This window comes from Clarias gariepinus, chromosome 3, assembly GCF_024256425.1.
Source record: "Clarias gariepinus isolate MV-2021 ecotype Netherlands chromosome 3, CGAR_prim_01v2, whole genome shotgun sequence".
Lineage (NCBI taxonomy): Eukaryota > Metazoa > Chordata > Actinopteri > Siluriformes > Clariidae > Clarias > Clarias gariepinus.
Window position 1 is genome coordinate 9,728,502 of NC_071102.1, and position 19,445 is coordinate 9,747,946.

General features: G+C 38.9%; 1 protein-coding gene and 1 long non-coding RNA gene across 3 annotated transcripts in view; both read right to left on the bottom strand.

The window, feature by feature from the left end:
- Positions 1 to 19,445, bottom strand: part of si:ch211-186j3.6 (neural-cadherin) — a 285,750-nt gene that overhangs the window by 8,400 nt on the left and 257,905 nt on the right. The window contains exon 31 of the mRNA XM_053492457.1: positions 15,251 to 15,495. Within this exon, the coding sequence (XP_053348432.1) occupies positions 15,251 to 15,495 (245 nt within the window). The remainder of the gene's footprint in view (positions 1 to 15,250; positions 15,496 to 19,445) is intronic.
- LOC128518976 (uncharacterized) lies at positions 16,922 to 18,898 on the bottom strand. Of its 2 annotated transcripts, XR_008357795.1 has the most exons (4): positions 18,741 to 18,898; positions 18,533 to 18,613; positions 17,895 to 18,431; positions 16,922 to 17,820 (listed from the first exon to the last, which is right to left on the bottom strand). It is a non-coding gene; the product is annotated as an uncharacterized LOC128518976 (long non-coding RNA). The 2 variants fall into 2 exon arrangements; XR_008357794.1 differs by having other exon boundaries at positions 16,922 to 18,431.

Consider the following 19,445-nt stretch of genomic DNA (forward strand, 5'->3'; position numbering starts at 1 on the left):
CAGGATTTTCTACAGATGGAACAATTTCATCACATAAATCAATAAAGCTACTAAAGAAATGATGCTTGCAGCTACTGGAGCCATTGAGGGTAAAAAAAAAAAATCAATTCCTCCATCTGATGCAAAAGGAGAAATAAATGAACAGATAGATAAACAGATAAATAAATAAAATACTTCCTGGATGAATAGATTCCCTGGTTTATTCAGGCTCAATATGGTTCTCTGTGGCTTTGTGAGTATTTTTTTCTCTTTCTGTTTTTTTTTTTCAAAGCGCAACTTTCAAGTTAACAGTTGTGAGAGATTTCAGAATGAGTTCTGCAAGTATTATTTCATAAGTTCGACTCTGCTGGACTGCATTCGAGTCCTGCATTCTCCATCGATCTGTAAGTCTGAGTTTCTGCCCGCGCGGGATTACCCAGCAGCCCCTGTGACTTGCCAGAGTGATCGTAAACACCTTTAGGGCTGAAGTAGTACTCATGCATCTTCTCGTTGCTTGAATGCCTGGTGTATGAATGACAGTAAGTGCACCCTCACATGAGTAATGATGATATAATGTGGGGCTCGGTGCATTCGCTGAAAACATAATTGCAAGAGGAATGAAAATATCCATCATGCAACAGACAACAAAGAATAATTATTTCTTAAGCGGAAGACAGACCTGGAGTGCAAGCGCCAAAAATAAAAAATATATACAGATGCCAGCAATCCCCAATCCAAAAAATGTGCGGGGTCATTAATTTCTCATGCCCTGAGTATACACTCGCCACCTTGTGGAGTCCCTACACTGCAGTCTCATACATACGCTCCCTAATCTTTCTCCTTTCTGTCCTTTTCTCACAATCCTCATCCTGATTTTCAGTCTACGCGCCTGTCTTCATCCTGCGCCCCATTTTGATCTCCTGCGTTCTCACTTCTCTTCTACTTTAGTCATCCTCTTTTGCTGTTCTGCTTCATCTCTCCTTCTCTATGACTGTATATGTGTGTGTGTGTGTGAGTGTGAGTGCGCGTGTTATCTGCCACAGCCCTGTTCCCATAAGCGAGCTGACTCTCTCGCCTCTGTCTCGGAGGAAAATTGTCTGCGGGGAAAATCCTTTTGAGAACTTTTAGGGCTGCAAATCAGGATCAGCATGAGACAAGGCTGACATTTACTGCCATCCAGACACTGCCTAATCTCGACACACACACACACACCACACCACACCACACCACACACATACACACCACAGAAGTACAGAAAAATAAAAAATTTAATCAGAAATGCACCATTTTATTGGATGAGGACACACACACACATATCTATATACACACACACACACACACACACACACGCACGTATTCTGAGTGCATAGCTCGACTGCTTTGCCTCAATAAACTGAGGTCTGAAAAAAAAATCAAAGGGGAATAAATCCACCAGGTTGGAACAGATATGCTTCAGAGGGTATGATGCAGTGGTTGCAGATGTACACACGGATGTGTGTGTGTGGGTGTGTTTGTGTTTGTGTCTATATAGATGTTTTCCTATCCTGAAGGGGACCCACAAGATTAGTTGTATGAAAATTATGCGACCATGTGGGGTATTGTGGTCGTTTGCTACAGCCTGAGTGTTTCCTTTAGGTTACTAAGGTTGGGGTGAATTCGGGGTTAGGTGCAGGGACAGGATAAATTACTTAAATGCATATTTATGTCATTGAAAGGACAGTAAGACAAACGTGTGTGTATGTGTGAGTGTGTGCAAGTGTGGAGAGAGCCTTCCTCACTGCATGCACTTAATTAAGCAGACCAAACTTTGTTGCCATGGAGTCCGAACATGGTGCTTATTAAAAATTAAATAAATGACTTGGCACCACACTCTGCACTTTCACTCACTTCTGCTGCACCATTAGCACAGAAGAGAAATGAATAACATCTATGATTTTTTTTGAAGATGTAATTATGGCTGCATTAAAGACAGTCTTTATGTAAATGGACGTCTGAGAACTGTGTTGGAAGAAATAGGCCAAATTAATAGGGAATGACGTGCATACAGCATGTCTGTGCTACACACCAAAGATCTACAGTATGAATTGTCCTGACGTGATAATATAATGCCTGTATAGTACTGTGCAAAAATCACTTACTCACATCTTATTTCTTTATATTAAATTAAGCTAAATTATGTCGTTTAAAAAATAATAATAATAATAATGTTTTACTGTGACAGTAAAAGTGCCTAAATATATGCAATGAAAAAAAAAAACGACATAACAGCCTTAGCAGCAACCTTGTTTCCCCTCTCATCTGTTCCAACCAATCAGCATTCAGCATCACCAGTATACTGATCTGCATCTGTTTCTCACTGGTTAATGCCTTAAGATAGATTTTTTTTTTTTTTTTTTTTTTTTTTTAGCTTGAATGATTCATAGGTCACTGTGTGGCTTAACAAACAAAAGCTTTCCTCTGAAACTGGTCAGGTACAGGGAGTGGGCTGAAAATGAGAGACAAAAACTTGCCAAAAGCGAGAGCCAAAAAGTCCTTCAGAAAGCCTGGTGAACTATTCCTCAAGACTACATTTAAAAAACACAAGAAAGTCTGGCTCTTTGGGAAGAAATATAAAGAGAAATGAGAAATGTCTCATTCCCTCTCTCTCTGTACACACTTATATACAGTATATATATATATATATACACACACACACACACACACACACACACTCTATATACTGTCTAAATAAGTCTGAATTTCAAATAACGTGCCAACATTATGGACATTGAACACTGTTGGTAGTTGGCTGTATTTAAGTGTTAGACTTACTTTGATCAAATAGAGTTGACGGCATGGGATAACTTTGAACGAACAGCCCCAACCAACGTAGTAATGTAAATACAACTTCTACACAAAATTACTTAAAGCATGTATGTTTATTTCTTTACTTTAAAAAAAAATAAAAACATGTGCTTGTTTTATTGATGCTAGTTTTTTATATTCCCCTCCCAAGGAACTATGCCAGTTTCCTGACCTGGAACAAAACGCAGGCCACAGCACTGAGAGCACTAAGTGCTAGCCACTTGTCCAAAAAGGAAACTACTGCCAGTACTTGTATGCACGTACAGGTATATTATTTTGTCAGACATGAAGCACCACAAAATAACTCCTGCATGTCAGAAATACCAGACAACTGCAATTTACCAAAAGCACTAAATCAGGAAGAAGCTTGGGGGGAAAAAAAACAAAAAGAAAAAAGCTTGGGCAATATGTCTAATGTGTATACAGGTGTCTAATGCTTTGTGTCTGAATGCTTCGGTTCTATAAAACTGGTATTTGTACCAGTACACAGTTTAGAGTGGCTACATTGTATGGATCTGACATGAGCAAATCCTGAGCAATCGCTTTGACTAATTTTCCATCTTCATGTTGTTTAATAACATTTTCATTCAAATCGATATTTCTCCTTTTCTGTTGCTGTTGATATCACTAGCTCTGCTGCATTTGGGAGCCACGATGCACTTCATGGTAATATTATGTAAAGAGAATTAAACAGAGCTTATACTACCATCTTCAAAAGATATACAAGCATGATGTATACAAAAGAATGAGACTACATTCAATATTTCAGTAGTCAGTTTTGCACTATGTCTGATTACGTCCTATACTTTGAGCTGGATTTCTAAACTCTGTCATAACCTAAGAAGATTTTCATGTTGGCGTCTATTCAGTCAGGGGTGATGAGACGTGTGAACAGACATAAACAAATGTTGATATTCTATATTCTATTGATTTGAGGTTGTATTGTATCAACATAATACAAACTTCCCAAACCAACCTAATCCTATCGTTCAACTGATGTTAGATTTTGAGTGATTAGATCACAATCTTATTACAACTGCATTAATAAGTTCATCAATGGATTGTCCTGACAGCACTATGCAATGTTAATGTAATAATAAAGAACAATCACGCAGCAACTTTGCCTATGTATACACACACACACACACACACACACACACACACACACACACACACGCACACACTGATGTCTGTAAAATATCAGCACTGCACGCCAATTTATATTCTTTCTTTTGACTGTTTTGACAGCTGAAAATGCAGTGTATCGTTTTAGATGTCTTGTTGCTACAAGTTGAGGAAGCAGGTGACACAAATGACAGTTCACTGGAATAAACATGACACAAACTGAAATATACACTGAAAAATTAGCATAACGATCTAAATTCTCTTGTTTACTGTCACATGCTTTAGTGGTGACAGCGGAACAAATTTCCATTTCTAGTCTGTTATCCTGGATATAAAAATGTCCAGATGTTTTTCATGCCATGTGTTTGTAACACAATGTTTTGTTTTGTTTTTATGGGCAAAAACATATATTACTATTGTTGTAAGGAACTTCAACTGACAAACTAATGCTAATGCTAATTAATGCTATGATACACCAAACAAACAAACAAACCTTTTAGCAGTATCTTAATAGTCGGTAATAAAAACTAAAACATATGACTCTTTAAGTAAAAAAAAAATTGACGGGGACCAATGAAATGACTCTACAAGGTCAAAACTGTTGGCTATTTTTTTCATCCAGTGGGACCATATAGTCTTTAACAGACCATATAAACTGCAAGTGTATACACCATCAGCCATAAGGATAAAAAACCTAGATTGTATGTTCCCCTGTGGGTTGAGGGGTGGGGCGTCTCTGGATCATGCTTGTTTGTCCTGTATATACAGTTTATATATGATTTGGGTGATTTGGAGACTAGAGCCAATAACCTTGATGGCTTGTGATGCATTAGTTTTACTTAGGGATTGGGCTAAGCGGGCTAGCCTTCAGTCCCTACAGGCTTAGAAGAGCCTTGGTTCCCCATCATCCTGTCACCAGATTACCGGTATATAATTGATAATCAATGTTATTCAGTTCACCTGTCAGGGGTGTTAGTGTTGTGCCTGACCGGTGTAAACACTACAGCTCTGGTGTATTGGCTTTCCCACACACAAACATAAACCCTACCCTTCACTGTTTTTTCCCCTCCATAGCTCTCTGAAATGAACATCATGAATAGTTCTGTGCTCTTTCAAGGACCAAGAAGCATGTCTACAGTTAGGATGGAAAATCTTACAGTGATATACAATTCAAATAAAGCTTCCTCTTGCCATATCCTCACTCTTACCGTTCAATGTTGTTCTCCACTATCAGAATGATGCATGCATGGTTACAGGCCTGCATTTAATAGGTTTTATGAAAACAACACATTTTGTGTAATGGAATGACTGAGGAGAATGGTGAATAGAGAAGATGTGAAAAGACTGGGAAATTAGAAAGTCAAAAATACGGTTGTATTGGCTTTTCTTTTCATGTGCTTTATATAAGGTACTCGTACAGACACTTGCTGTCATCGGCACAGAATTTTATTGTAAGTTCAATGTCACTTCTTCAATTTCAGCAAATTAAATTCTTCAATACCACCCATGCAGACATTATGCACAACACCAATAGAATTATTATGCTGGTCTGCTTTCATGTTCAGTTTTATTTAGTTTCACTTTGTATATCCACCTCAGTGGGTGGAATAATTACTATTGGTTTATGTAAGAAAGGTGAGTCAAGACCAGAATTAAATAAAAACTTGAAGCTAGCCAGAGTAGGATAATAACATTGGCTTTTGTGAACTGTTCAGTTGTTTAGGTGCAATAGCTAAAAAGTCAAACCTGTTAACTCTTATAACATTCTCACTAGGAAAAAGTGAGATTTTTTTTTAGGTGCTTATAGTTTATGTCTTGGAACATTACTAACAATACTGTTTTTTTTTTAAATAATAATAATAATAATTATTATTATTTACAGAGCCTAGCATGGGGCTTAGCGGCATGGTGTTGTAGTGGTTAGCACTGTCGCCTTTCACCTCCAGGGTCTGGGTTCGATTCCCGGCCAGGCTCGATTCCTGTCTCTGTGTGCATGGAGTTTGCATGTTCTCCCCATGCTTGCGCGGGTTTCCTCCGGGTACTCCGATTACCTCCCACAGTCCAAAGATATGCAGGTTAGGCTAATTGGCGTTCTCAAATTACTCGGAGTATATGAGTGTGTGTATGTGTTTGTGCCCTGCAATGGATTGGCACCCAGGGTGTACCCTGCCTCGTGCCCAGGAGGCTTAGGCTCCAGGTCCCCGTGTCCCGTAAATATATATATATATATATATATATATATGACATACTGCCTCAAAATGTGCTTTACCAAAAGGTTGAGCAGAACGTTAAAGGGTTTTATTATTATAGGCTTCATGCTAAATGGGAAAAAAATCCAAAGTCCATTTTTATGAATTCCATTATTGAAAAATAGAGAGAATGTAGTATAAGCCTGACACTATCTTAAGTAGGCCATCCACTGAATAGAAGTACAGGGGGGTGAGTCATAAAAACAACCAAGAGTTAAGAGGTAATTCAAGACATTGCCTTCACCACTACCAACATACTTCACCTGTTAATTAAAAATCTGAAGCATGTAGTGTCTGTATTATTAATTTCGTAAATTAAAATAAAACACTCTTCTTTGAGAACAAGCCATGTTAAGCTTTAGAGCTGATGAAGTAATACTTGATTGTGTCCTGCAATTTACACCATGAGTTTCAGCACTGCTGCTTTACAGCAGAAGACAGGCAGACAGCAGTGTGTAGCAACGGCTTCCACTCAAACCTTTTCTTCCACTCAAATTCACACGGCACACTGCCTTGTAAGTCCGTACAAACCTTTACAGTAAATCACCACACAACTCACAGACAGCATGTGGCCTCGGAACAAGTACTTATTCTAAAAGACTTTAATTGCCACACGCCACAGGATAATCTTCCATGCATGAGTTCTTTGAACACAAAAACACAGCAGGTAACTAAGTGTACACTGCACGACTAAGTCAGCAGGAGGCTCCTCTGGAAATTCTGCACCATTCATTAGGGTCTTTTGTAACTCACTGAACCAAGCTCATTCACATGGTCATGCAGGTAGAGAATCTGTGGGATAGTTACATAGTCACTGCCCTTTGTAAGAATGAAATAAAGTTATATATTAAAATAAATATACCCTTTTTGAGCACTTAGTGAATAACAAAATAAAGGCACTAAGCTGTCCCTTTTCTTGTTGCAGAGATGGTACATCAAGGGTAAGTTCTCCTTTGTATTTTTTATATGGATCTTTTACAGAGAATTGTGAATATGATGTACCTTTAATTAAATTCTATAGCAAAGCTTCAATGGTACAACAGTGGTTGTTATGCTCTTCTATATGTACAGTATACAGTATGAATATACACCTAACACGATACCACATCACCAACAAGAACAAATACAGATTAATTACCTTTAATGTTTTGAAACCATATGGGTCAATGAATTTTTTTGTTGTTGTAAGTTTTAACATGAGGATTTAACTTTAAATATTATTTTGACCTAAAAACTCATCATGTCTTATCTGTAATTTATTGATGGTATTTAGACAAATTTTATTTGTGTATATATATCAATATTTATTCATAATAAAGTTAAAAAAGTTTTACATATTTTCTAAGGAAATGTCCAACTTAAAACAACAGCAAAAAAAAATGTTAATTTGGTTAATTATTTTATTTACTTATATTTCTAAAAAAAAAAAAAAAAAAAAAAAGAACAATAAACTTTTCAATAAATTGATGACAAAGTTTGACATCAAACTTTAACACTAATTTCATTTAGTTAGTCACAGCTGTGCTGATTTTTAGCACAACAGCACGGCCTCAAGTATGATATCGCTTTCATACAACAGTTCCACTAACTCCATTCATCATTGAGAGATTATTCTTTTCTTTTCTTTATGGAACCAGTTACATATTTTTTTCCACCAATAAATATCCTTCCACGACTGGCAGAACTAATAAACCGAGAGCTGGTGACTAGAGGTGGGCGATACTGCAAAATTTTGTATCGATATAATACCAAGTAAATACGGGGCCAATATCGCCAATACTGATATTTTTAAAAATTTTTAGAACACAATATAAATCGCAAATTATTAATTTTAGTCTATAGCCTATCCACTTGTAGCTTAAAAAAGCCATCCTATAGTGTCTCTTTCATGGTTAAATTAAACACACACCGTGAACACACCCAGCGCAGTGCAGTTATTTGTTAATCTTAGTTTTTGTTAAAAAACATTAATGAAGTATTATGTATTATTAATTTAAAAAAAATTAATACATTGTTAACAAATGACACTTTACAAATAATTTATTTGTAAAGTGTTACCATTTTTCAACAGCAGCAAAATAATCACTTTAGTTTTAATAAAACCCCAGTTTTACAAAAAATACCACAGTAAAACTATGGTTAGTGTAAGCATTGTTAACTTGTGGTTTATATTACCCATGGTTACGTTTTGTTACAACAACTATGGTGATGACACTTCATGCTGAAGATCCAACATGGCTAAAAAACATATTTTTACCAGTGTTAGCAACCTGGATATTTCTGAAGCTGAAAGGACTCTGCCAGTGACTTCTGTCTCGCTGGCGGTGGGGCCCTGTCTGAAAGATTTGCCTCCTGTCTTTCTCTTTGTAGTTCCGAGCTCTCTTTGTCATGTCATTTTATGTGTTTCTGTAAGTTGGTGGTGTTACCACAGCGAATGACCTTTTTACAGACGTCGCAATTTGCTGTGTTTTTATTCACAGCAGTAAAATAATTCCACACAGCGCTCCGTTTTTTATCTGCCAGCTCCATAATACCAAGGCAGACACGCACCTCGCTCTCACTCTCTCTGCAGCTGCTTGTTTTTGGCGCTGCTGAGTCACGTGATGGTGGGGCAACAAAACACAGCAGAGCGGGGAGGGATGACCAATGTGCGTGACGTGCGAAAGGAGCTGCATAAGAGAAAGCGTTACATACAAGCTCATTTAAAATATTATATTTCATGCAAAATAAATAAAATCACTGGTTTAAAAAAGCCCTTAATATTGATATTTTGACTTTTGGATCAATCATTTTTGATACAACCCCTATATCGAAAGTATTGATATTAAGGATCGATACGCCCACCCCTACTGGTGAACGGAAGTCAGTGTAATTAAGCGTGGTGAAAATAGTTCAGCATGCTTTATATATTTCTATTTATTCCACTTTAGAATATCAGCTGTGTTAAACTGCCATATTCAGGATTGAATCCCAATTAGCATTAATGTAAAGCTAGTGCGCTATGATGTATAATCCATTGTCACACACTATGTAGAGCCCTTGATCGGGGATGAATAGCAATTTTGAATTTAGCTGTGTGTTTAGAACTAGTTAGCTTTGTAGCTGTATATATATATATATATATATATATATATATATATATATATATATATACACACCACAGCAAATTACCTTTTTACAGACGTCGCAATTTGCCGCTTCCGGAATGAATTATGCGCGCAAGGTTCCACATATTTACTGTATATATATATATATATATATATATATATATATATATATACGAGCAAAGATTTTTTTATACATTTTGACTTGAAAAACGAGCATTGTCTTGGACTTGAAGCACTGAGTATCATGTTTCACGCATGCGCTTCTTGTTTTGACGCCGAGCGTCAGGTGATCACAAATAAGCCAACTTTTTTTCTCTCTCTCGCGCTGCGGAATCGTCTCCCCTGCTGGGTCTAGTGCTCGTCTCTTACTGGTATAATCAACATCCGTGCACGCGTGTACTGTTTACTATAACACTGTGACCCAGTGTGTGTGTAAAACATATTTTACTTTGTGTTCGGAAGCGCGTGTGTACAGTGCGTGTACTGTTTAAACGTGTGTGCATGCGAGTAAAGCAAAATAGGCTAAAAATATATTTTCTTCCTCATCATGGTGTGTGTGTGTGCGCACGCGAGCGTAATTTAACACTGTGCCGTGTGTGTGTGTGTGTGTGTGTGTGTGTGTGTGTGTGTGTGAAACCCCCATTCTCCGAAGAAACTCTGTCGCAAATCTTTTCAGAGGTAAGGTGCTGGTTCATTTATTTGTTTGTTTTACTTTACAGCAGTGATTCTGTTAGTTTGTGCTCACACGAATGTCATTAGCGATGTTTATTGCTAATTTTTAGATAAACAGTGTAGTGGGAGAGAGACGTTGATTTATGGCCGCGGTTTACGGAAGTGTAGTCCAGTGCGGGAGATGCATTGTGGGTAATGCAGTCCGGTGTGTATGAACACGAATGCGAGATGTAAACTAGGATAGAGCCTGAGTTTTGTTCTTCAGTAGTTTTTTTTTGTTGGATTTAAGTGCAGGATCCCCCTGAAAGTTTGTACTATAACCTGACAATGCAGAAAATAAAAGAACGGGGGCATCAACCAGTTTGTCTATCTCATCATTACACGAGCATGAATTAACGGGCTGTTACGCTGTCGCAAGCAACAAAAAAAAAAAGCGGAGAAGGTTTAATAATTTAGAGGAGAACAACAGTCTTTCCGTTAATGTGTGTGTGAATGTGTTTAAACGAGAGGAGAACGTTTTAATGCGTAAGATGAGCAGGGGGAGGCAGCAGTGGCTGAAAGCAAGAGTCTCCACTTACTCTAGCCTCACACACACACACACACACACACACACACACACACACACACAAACACAAACACACATACACAGCGCCTGCGTGCACAAAGCGAAACACTTATCTGCCGGTATTTATTTTTTACTTTTACTTGATATTTTGTAATAATTATTTTTATGTATTTATTTTTTGGGGCTGTAGAACGAATAATTTAAATTTCCATTATTTCTTAAGGTAAAATTAAATTTGGTTTACGAGTATTTTGGAATATGAGGCCACTTCCGGAACGAAATATGCTCGTAATCCAAGATCCACTGTATATATATATATTTACTATAACAGGCTGCAAAGTACTTAAAGAAACAATTTTAAAATTGTTTGTTTATGTAACAACCTCAGTAACAACCTTACAACCCTATTTAACCTCTCTATTCATCTATTCCTACCAGTATTCCTACTGCGCATTCAGCAATATACTAATCACCAGTACAATCATCATGACACCTGTTTCTCACTGGTTGATTTAAAAGCATTAAAAAAGCATTCCTTTAAAACTGGTAAGTTTGAGTGATGGGACCGAACATGAGAGCCAAACACTTGCCAGAAATCACAAAAGTCCATTGATCAAGACTACATTAAAATCTAAGAAAAAGTCTGGCTCTTTGAATGCAAAATATAAAAAAAAGGAGTTGACTTAAACCATTTTCATAGTACTGTACACAACCAAGAATGTCTGGCTTACAACAACAGCATGTCCTTTTTCCTCTTGGAACTAGTGTTCTCACTGCTTCTCTCCACTGCTTCCACAACACTACAGTAAATCCACCTTGAATAAATCCCCCCTTATCACAACTCAGATCGTCCCAGAGTGCCGAGGGACACATGATAAAGACACTAAAGTGAGCAGACTATGCCCAAGACAAGATCACCAAGGACATGCCTCTGACACAACTCATATTGCATTAAGTTTAACACACTTGGAGGTATCATGTGGTAGCATGGATTAGTGGAAGGTCAGTGGCTAAAGATCAGAGTGAACAGTGAACCCCTTGGAGTAACTCTTGGCCTTGAGCATGACCTTCTGAGCTCAGCTGTTTGAGTTATCTCAAATTTAATCTGCCTTGGATGAAACGCCTGCCAAATGTAAATTTTAACCATGCTCCCCACGGGTGAAACCAGCTACAATTTGTTAAATAAATTCGTTTAAGAGATGGGACGGTGATGATTTATGGCTTAAAATATTATCTTTTATATATATATATATATATGCAGACTTCTACATGACTCTTAATGACAGTATAAGTCAGTTTGTTCAATTTTTCATCAATCATTTTCTTTAAATAAAATTCTACACTGAGTTATTCATCAAACCTTCTTTAGATCTGAAGCCTAAAAGAAGAGTGAAGAACTCAAGCATGACATATTAAACCTTTTAAAGTCCCTGGGAGAAATATAAAACAAAGAAAGATGAACTACTTGTGCAAAATGTCAATCGAGTGACTGGTTTCAATTCACTGGATTTTCCTCTCGCCGTTTAAACAAGGAGATAAACAGAACTGCATGTAAAATCCCAAACAGAAGTTTTTGTAGGGAGAGATCCAGACGATTGAAATTCTGTCCAAAATGGCAGATTGATCTTCATTTCCAGCCCGGCATTAGTAAACAGCACATTGCGTGCCTACAAATTAAGTAATTAACACTTCTAAAAGCTGTTGCAGCTGTGAACATCAAGGTCATGACAATAATGCCATGAGGCTAATCTGAGATTGAAGGGAAATGATTATTTCTGTTTGTTTTCAGCTTATATCGGTATGCTGCGCGAATGCTAACACAGACCTTTGATGAGAAGGCAAGGATGAAGAAATTTTAGCTGTGTAATACTTTAATTATCGGACCTTTCAGAAAGTCTAGAAATGTGATTTGTGGATAAAAAAAAGACAGAAATGAAAAGTAAAGATGTATTGACTGATATTGGGCTTTTAATTAGAAGTTTATGGAAGGAGTCTCCAGTGTACGTTCTTACTAACAGATGGAGTTAAAGCAAACAAAAAAATAAGAAACTCACTTTTTTCTAAAGTGATTTTGCATCACATTCAAGCCTAAAGAGCATCATGGGATTATTGTGAATGGTACCACATAGAGGCCTTAATGATGGTCGTGGATGTCCTCTTTTTAAACAGGTCAGCTAATGAAAAAAACTATTTGTACTCCAACATGGAGATACTAACATGAAAAAAAAAAACATGCTTCTTCTTGCCAGCATCACCTCATTTCTCACTACAGGATACGGTCTATGTATTTTATAATTAACGCTGGTAATCAAAGCAAAGAACAGTGCAAACAGTGTTCAATGAACACATCAGGAGGATGAAAATAGAAAAATTAAGCATCCTCCTACAGCACAATTAACCTGATAAAAAATAAGAGGGGGCAAGTAACTAAGTACAAATACATTTTTATTGCAACAGGGTTAATTGTTGTGACAGGGTTAAATGCTGTTATGCTTCTCAGCAGATGATGCAAAATGCACCTGTCTCAGAGAATCACCATCTCCGACACTCACTCACTAACAGTCCTTAAGAACGAGAGATTCCGACACAATAAATCCAAACAAACTGAACTTTTCTTAAAAAATTTTCTTGGACTGAAACAAAACTTTTTTTTTTTTTTTTTTTTTTGCAACCATGCGTATCTAATGTTTGCTGTATGTAATATTCTGAACATAGATAATTTACCTAATTTAAAATCAATTTGCTTAAATTACAACAAAAAAAAGACTAACATCGATTTGTCCCTAATTGCTAATAGTGAACATTTACTGTTTTAGTTAGTGAAATTGGTAGGAAAGGCAAAGGGTCCGTCCATGTGCCATCTGGCACATGGGGCGACAGATACTCCCCACCCTGGTTGTATACTGTATCTGCAGTTAATTACAGGAGTGGGTTGCCAGCCCGACGCCCGATTGTATCTGAGCACTTGAGGATAAAGGACCTTGCTCAAGGATTCAACAGAGGTGTGTGGTGGTGTCAGGGTTCGAACCGGGGACCTTCTGATCAGCAGTCCATCACCTTCAACCGAGCTACCCCTGCCCCCATCGCTACTGGTACTGTACATGGTTGGAAAAAAAGGCATCGGTGCATACTGTAGGTGAATAACATCTTTAAGCATTTATGTATGATTTTTTTTTTTAAACCAACTACGTTCAAAGAAGAGAACATTTCAAATAGATTATAAATTGCTCACAGTATAGCCTAATAAAAAAAAGCTGAAGCATCCTATAGTATTGCATGGAATGAATATATCCTGCGTTATCTTTGACAGGTGCTATAAGCAAACTCAAAAAAAATAAAAAATACTACAGAGATATGAAAGTCAAACAAATCCTACAGAATGCTGAAAATGCAGCAATTTTAACAAACAGTGAGTGGGAAGAAAAGCCACAGGCTACATTTACACAACTTCAAATTGCACTGCATGACTGATTCTATTGAGAAGCGTCCATCCATCCATTCATCCATCCATCCATCCATCCATCCATCATCTACACTGCTTTTATCTATATTGCCCCTGTGTAGGGGCATAGGGGCACCAACCCATCCCAGAACACAAGCACATAAAGTTCACACAATTACATACCTGATCACAGTGATGCACATTCCGATTTTATATATTATATACCATAGCCATCTTATTCAATAAGAATTGCAAACAACTCTATATCATCACTAATTATTTTGTACGATATAGTATGATTTAAAAGAAATCCAGTCATAATCTGTCTATTTTTAATACAGAGAAGCATCAGGGAGAAAAAATCAAATAAAATGATAAAATTGAATGCTTGCACACTGCCATGCTATAAAAATTCTGATTGACAGCCAAAGCAGGTGAATGATTGGCTCTCATCGTGTTGGCAAATTTAAACTTGATCAGCAGTTTTTTTATGCATGTTAACATTACCACCACTTTGTTCAAAAGACTTAGGTATCCTGAATTTTTCGTGATAAAGATTTTGGCTTAGATTTATGCTTGATGTCTTGTGCATTAATTGCATCGGTAAAAATGAGCCATATTTAGATTTATGCACTTGAAAAAGGACAAAACCAAAAAATCGAATTGTGATAATAAACATCTTCAGAAGAACCGTGACATGTTCTTCAAGATGCTGACAAACATATGTGTACCTAATACTAATGCCTTTTTACGATCAGAAAGTTCTCAAGACAAGTATTAAGTTCATTTAAATATATTATACTGTTTACTTTTCTTCTCTATTCCTATTTTTAAGGTTTCTTTTTCTGTGGTTCCTTTTCCTATAAGATTGATGCACAGGGCTCTATGCTATAGTTTAAAGAAAAAAAGTGTACCTATTGAGCACTGGCTGACCAGAAATCGTATGATTTATTACTGGGGCGTAAATGTAACCCATAAAAAGGAAGTGTAATTGGTCTACTTATTTCTAGTGAATTTATATTAAGCTTGTCATTTTAAACACTATGGCAAAATCCATCTGCTAAATTATATTTAAGCAAAGGCAACATATTGAGATTAAAATAAACCAGACAAAAAGCTTACTGGATATTGCATTTATATATAAAGAAAGAAAAAAAGAGGAAGGGGTAGAGAGAAAGAGAGAGAGAATGAGAGAGAAAGAGAGAGCAAATTAAAGGCAAAAGAAATTTAGCCAAGAAAAGTTAGACATGATGAGAGACATAGCTACCTAGCAGAGCCATGAAACAGATGCATATGGCAAAGAGCGATCTGAAGCTCAGGCCTACGTCGTCATGATAGATGGCCAGCGTGACCTCACAATGTCGTCCCCTGTAGCCCTCTGGACACTCGCACGTGAATTTGGATGGCGACTGAGCCACGCAGGTGCCCCGATGGCACGGCCGACTGGCACACATGGTGTACACGCAGAATTTGCCTGTAGCATTGGCCTTGACCATGTGACCGGGTGGACACCTGGGATTAAAGAGAGAAAAAAAAAAAACACAGATGGAGAGGCATTATAAAATTAATTCTTATATTTGTGCTGTACAGTAAATGTTTGCATGGATCAGATTTAAATGTCGATTTACAAAAATCATTTAAGGATTTACCAAATAATAATTATCCTCCTGAACTGCTGAATTATTGTATCTGATTAGTCAGATGTTGATGAATCAGCAGCTCTGACTGCAATAACAGCTTTCTTTTAATGTGCTCAAACTTTTAAGCTATTGTTTCTATAGCAACAACTTAGAAAGGGAATTGTAGTGTGGACGCTCCACATAATTCAGTTTAACTGTAGATTATGGCGAAGTTTGCTATAGGAGAAGTTTTTGTAGAATTCCTGGACAGCATCTCCAGCTCTCCAGCTCTTTTTAACAATTAGATTTTGTAACTTGAATTTGTCACGCTCTTTCATGATTAATTTTATGAGCGGGAATAAAAAGAGGCTGGTGAGGAAACACCTATTTGTAATGCGTTAACATGATGACAGAGACTTCACTGATGGTCCACAACATGAAAAATAACCATAAATAGATAAAATGCACAACACCTTGTCGCGATGAGTGGACTAAAACAACTTTGCAGTGGTAACTGTAACTTCAAACCTACACAACAATTTCCCATAAAATTGCCATGTTGCATTCCGAACAGTTTGTAGCGCAGCCACATAAAAGGGCATTTTAACAAACAGGGAAATGGATTAAGGAGCTAATGTGGCTCACCTGTGCTCGTAAATTTGCCCGATCTGGTTTTATTTGTCCCCATTGACAGTGTTGGTCACAGGGTAAGCTCTCGCGAGCATGCGCGATCGCAGCGCGAGCGAACCCGGAAGCGGCGTCGGGTCACGTGGGCCGGTATAAAGCCGGAACCGGCAAGTGGCTCTGCACGGAGAGATTTACCCAGCGCGCTGTTTATTCTGAGAGAGAGTTTGTTTGATGATTCTGAAGGAGTACTTTTCCCCGGTTGGATTATTCCTCATAGACACTTACAATTCACCTCTCGTTCCGTTGCTCGAGCTCCCGGATTTGTCATCTATACCGGTGAGGCCGAGCCAATCTCTCCCGTGCATCATTTCACACACTGCAATATCATTAACTCTGGACAATCATACACGCACTCACACACCCGCATACACCATACACATTGTTTCTATTTGTATATATTTTGTATATATTGGTTTTTGGTGCACCTTGTTTGTTTGTTGGTTTGTTGGGTTTAATACACTTTGTTTTGGTTTATATACGGTTATTGTGTCGCGTCTTTACTTGTCCTGTCTTGATTGCGCAATACCGGAAGTGCAGTTTAAAAACCCGTATTTTGATTCTCGACCCCGTAGCAAAGTAACTAGCGGTTTAATTAAATCCAAGTGTTACATAGTGGTGGCCCGTACGGGGAATCGGTATTTTCGGGTATTTTCCGGTTTTGTGTGTCTTGGCAGAACAAAATGGATGCTAACATTGCTAATGCTAATGCTAGTGGTGCCGTGCAGGCCGACCTTGCTGTAGCTAATAATGTGCTGGAGGATGTAGATGATGCATTTGCCACACGCCGTAACCCTACAGCTGAAATAACCTCATTGATTAGTTCACTATATATATCTGACAGACATGATGATGATGATGATGATGTTGTGTCTGATATTAATGTTGTGCATACATTGCAAACTGAACTGAATCAATGCAAAGAGGATATGGGGGCGCTTACTGATAAAGTGAACACGTTGGAGCAGGATTTTAGACAATCCATAAACAGCAGTTTGAACAGAGAAAGCAGTTTTCGGGACGCAGTGGACGCCAGCTTAGAGGGGCTGGAGCGCTACTGCCAAAAGGCCCTGGAGAAACTGGAAAGAGCTGTCACTGACTGTTTTCTGAGACGTGACGTAATCTGGGAAAACCAGATGAAAAAACTACGGCTCACAAGTACGCCCACCATCCAAAGGTTAAAGGCCTACACCCCTGCATCTCCGCAATCTCCTGTTCTACATTCTCCCAGCACGGCGATCACAGCATCTACGGCAAAGGTAAAGCACATAAGCAGTCATGAAACATACGACATTCCTCCTTGTGTCCAACCACACGCTTCTGCTCAGCTTTCCTCCTCAGTTTCACCCTCTTCTTCTTCCTTTTATGGCCGACCACCCATCCGCCTGGAGTTTCCAGCCTTTGGCGACGCTTCAGAGACAGCGGATGTTCTTAACTTCATTGAACAGTGTGAAAACTATCTGGAGATCAGACCACTGCCCAGCCCAGAACTGCTAGGAACCCTCAGCACGGTGCTACGAGGACCTGCTCTGAGCTGGTGGAAGGCAGAGAAAGGCAAGGTGAAGGACTGGAAGTCTTTTAAACAGGCATTTATGGCGGCTTTCTTACCTGATGACTACCTCACAGAAGTGGAAGAAAACTTAAGGTCTCTGGTACAGCAGCCCAGTCAACGCCTTAGAGACTTCGCCTATGACTACCGCGCCCTCTGTATGAAGTGGAAGCCTGATATCTCCGAGGAAGAACTAGTGGGGCGAATCCTGAATAACATCAACCCAAGAGTGGCAGGATGTCTAAGAGGAACAGTGAACACCGTGGAACAGCTTGTGAAGATAGGTTCTAGGGTGGAAAAAGACTGCAAGAGCTCCAAAGACTATTGGCAGAAGGTGGACTCCCAGCACAACAAGGAAAAGAGTCATAAGAAGGCAGGTGAGCGAGTTCTTTCAAAACACGCAGCGGGACTCTCCATTGCTCAACCTCTGGCAACTCCTTCGCTTCTCCTGGTTCCAGTAACAGTGCAAGGAAGGAAGGTGAATGCTGTGGTCGATACAGGAAGCTCCTACACGTTGATGAGGGAACATCTATGGAGGCAGCTCTGCGAACGGGAAGTCAGGTGTGATGTTCCTTCTCCTCAGAAGTTTGTGATGGCTGATGGGAAAACACACCAGGCGCAAACCCAGAGAAGGCTGAGTTACAACTGGCACACGATCGAATGTGAGATAGACACTTACGTCATGAGCAACTCTCACCTGGCTTTCCCTCTGATCGTGGGGCTGGACTTCTTAAAAGCCACAGGAGCCACCTTGGACGTCGCACGCGGGGAGTACGGGCTGAAAACAGAGGAGGGAGTCACGTTTCATCCCTTCATAATGTCCCAACCCCACTCTGCGCCATCTAAGTCAGCTCTAAGGAGACACCCTCATCTCCCGGCTACTGCTAACCTGTATCTAGCCTTACCTGTGACTCCTGATGATCTCCTATGTGCGGAGGAAAACTTAAAAAGTGTGACATCATGGGACACCGACAACGAAAAGGAGCTGCTGAAACTAATGGCCGCTTGGCCCCGCACCACCTCCAACATCTTAGGCAAAACAGCATTGGAGAGACACAAAATCACTTTATCTGACGACACCCCATTTAGATCCAGAGCGTACCGAGTATCACCCCTAAAGAAAAAGATTATAGAAGATCAAGTCGTCCAGATGCTGAAGGACAACATCATCGAACCTTCATGTTCGTCATGGTCGTCACCTGTTGTTTTAGTACCTAAACCCGATGGGACTTACCGTTTCTGTGTGGATTTTAGAAAATTGAACAGCAAAACCAAACCTGATGCATATCCAATGCCTTTAATACATGACATCATTGAATCACTGGATGGCGCCTCCTGGTTCTCAACGTTGGATCTGCAATCTGGTTACTGGCAGGTGGAGATGGAGAGGGACAGCTGTGAGAAGACTGCCTTCATCACTACCAAAGGTCTGTTTCAATTCCGGTCCATGCCCTACGGACTCAGAAACGCAGCTGCAACGTTCCAACGACTGATGGAGAAAGTCTTGGCGGATCTAAGAGGAAAGTATTGCTTCGTCTATATAGATGACATCATTATCTACTCACAATCACTAGAACAACATAGGATGCATCTCAACGCAGTATTTTCCA